The 2,783-nt window shown below is 46.7% G+C and overlaps 1 protein-coding gene across 1 annotated transcript; it reads right to left on the bottom strand.

Annotated features, from left to right (window-relative positions):
* Positions 1–489: 489 nt before the first annotated feature.
* LOC105953590 (uncharacterized) lies at positions 490–1,119 on the bottom strand. Its single transcript, XM_012977262.2, has one exon. The coding sequence runs from the start codon at positions 1,117–1,119 to the stop codon at positions 490–492; it is 630 nt and encodes a 209-aa protein (XP_012832716.2).
* Positions 1,120–2,783: the final 1,664 nt, after the last annotated feature.

The following is a 2,783-nucleotide window of genomic DNA, read 5'->3' on the forward strand; positions in this document are numbered from 1 at the left end:
ACGTTCTTGATTCATGCGTGCTGATCGAGCGAGGGTGCGTCTTGCATTTTGTGAATCGCCCCCCGCCGGTCCTCCGAAGATAAAGGAGATGATTCCCCGGGTAGGCTGGTTATCGTTGTTATCTAGGTCACGTCGATGACCCCCCTCCTCTCGTCTTTGTTGTTGATCTCGATTGTTATCTCGGCGTGGAGGATCATCACGGCGCTTATTTCGTGGCTTATCAATGTATTCGCCTAAATGGCCTTGTTTGATCAGCCTCTCAATCGCCACTTTGAGTTGTGAACATTCCTCCGTAGTATGCCCTCTGTCCTTATGGAATCGACAATAACGATCCGATTTTTCTCGCTTTGCGTTTGGCTGCATAGGACGTGGAGGTTCTGCTAAACCTTTCTGTTCTATCACGTGAAGGATTTCCGCGAGGCGAGCGTTTAGCGGAGTGAACCTATTGTAGGAGGAAGAGGGTTGGCCTTGAGGTGGAAGTGGTGGACGTCAATCATCGCGCTTCCTATTGTCCTGACGGTCATCTTTCCTTTTTCTTTTAGGAGGAGCATGGGTAGAGGCTTCCTCTATCCGGACGTATTTTTCGGCTCGATTCAGTAACTCCTCTAAGTTGCCTGGGGGTCTTCCGGCGATAGATTCTTTGAATCTACCCGGTTTCAAATTCTGCTGCATAATCCCGGAGAGCATGTCTTGCCCCACACTGGGGACCTCATGGACGGCTTCTACGAAACGCTTAATGTAGTTGCGGAGCGTCTCGTTATCTCTCTGTACTACTGAGAAAAGATGAGCTGGGGTCTTGGCATATTGTTTGTTGATGGCGAATTGGTTGGTGAACCGGGTTGACAGCCGAGCGAAGGTGTCAATCGACCCTATGGGTAGAGAGTTGAACCAATTCATTGCCCTCTTGGACAGAGTGGTACGGAACATTTTGCACATCGCAGCATCCGTTGGGCCATATAAATCCGCCATGGCACTGAATTTCTCTATATGTTCCTGTGGTTCGGTGGTCCCTTCAAATTGAGGTAACCCCGAGATCTTTACTCCTTGAGGTAATACCTCGTTGAGAATATCTATGGTGAAGGGACTGCGTCTTGTTGGGAGAGGCATCCTTTCGCCCATTTGATTATTTGGTTGGGAGAAAAGGTTTTGGCGAGACATTCGGCTGTTTACCTCGTCTTCTCCCTCATTAAAGAGAGGGACTCTTGGTGGTGATGCGTTCCCCCGTGGGGGTGAGCGCAGACGCGGCTGTCTGGGCTGTGCCCCTCTGTGGTTAGTAGATAGCTGCACTCGGGACCGTGGGTCCGAGGTAGAGGAGGAGTGATACGAACCCCGTAGAACTTGTTACGAGACCCAATACCCTACGCGGAAGCAAGATCGAAAACACCCAAAAACAAAGATTCAAGTTTGGCGGAAGCAAGGAACAATGACCCCATAGCTATAAAAAGCTAGAAACCATTATTATCAAGGTGGAATATTGACCCCGTGATTATAAAGAACCAGAAACCAATATTATGTCGCTAAGAAAGTTACAAGAATCCACTTGTAAAATCCCGAAGAATGCTGTAGAACAGCGAAGGAGAATTAACTCTCAAAATACTCAAATATTCATTAAAATTCGTCTTATAAAATAAGCCAAATTGGCAACCTATTTATAAGGTCTAAAAAGACTCTTTTTTCACAAGGAAAATGACTCCTACCTAAACTATAATAAGGAAACTTGTAAATAAGCAAATCCTAACCATAAAAGAATCTAAAATAATAAAAACATAATAAACCTAAATTAAAAACGTGAATAAGTAAATTAAATAACTTGATCTTCAAGTCGACTTCTTGATCACCCTTCTTAACTCGCGACATTGGGCTGTGCACATGCATGCAATTAAAGCTCAATTTCGACACTGTTCCACTTCGAATATCTCTTCGCTCAAAACATGAAAGTTGTAGATCTTTCAGTTAGCTTTCCAAATCATTTTGAATCAGCTCACATGGACTTCAGATGCAAGAGTTATAACTAGAATGGTAAACTCTGTCAGAATAGGCGAGAATCTCGGATGCATGGAATTCGACTTGTCCAACGAATTCTTCCTCTTCCTTTTCTTCCAATTCCTCAACAACGACTCTTCAAAGGCCTGATTCAAGCCTTTACTCTTCAACTCCAACACGAACAGCTCCATTAATCTCACTCGCTTTCTCTTCTTCCAATTCTTTGTCTTGGAGCTTGTGCGGATCGTATCAAGGAGACACTTATTTGATTCTGGATTGGCGGTGGGGCCACAGGTGGCGCTATCGGTGGAGTTTGCGCCGGTATCGCATTGGGAGCGTTTGCTCCCATCGTGGCGATATATTGAGTTACGGCCTCCGTGGTGGCGCGAGTTGAGGCTTCTGCTATCATGAGTTGGAGCGCGTTCTCGGTTATTTGAACCGTTCGAGGAGCAGGGAGTGGTGGATCGGCGAGTGGTGGATCCCGAGCAGGGATCACCTCAACCTCGCGGGGTGGATCTGCCACACGTGGAGGAGCTGGCTCCGCGGCACGTGGAGGAGGTGGCATGCCAGATCCTCCACGGACTGGGAGGTTATTAGCTGTGTCATTTTCTCTCCGAGCTAACGCCTCAGGAGGATCTTGTTGGCTACGTGATCTGGTTTGCATCGTTCCCACAGATGGCGCCAAAATGATGATGCTAAAATATAGCTCACCGTAGTAGTATAGAAAACGAGTTGGGAGAGCAAAGCTGATCAATAGCTATTCAACTCGATGATCCTGAGGTCCCTGCGAAATGAGCACA

Source organism: Erythranthe guttata, chromosome 6, assembly GCF_056151865.1.
Source record: "Erythranthe guttata isolate IM_541 chromosome 6, IM_541, whole genome shotgun sequence".
NCBI lineage: Eukaryota > Viridiplantae > Streptophyta > Magnoliopsida > Lamiales > Phrymaceae > Erythranthe > Erythranthe guttata.

Coding starts and splice junctions, on each gene's coding strand:
- LOC105953590 (XM_012977262.2), bottom strand. CDS start 1,119: ATGGGCGAAAGGATGCCTCTCCCAACAAGACGCAGTCCCTTCACCATA.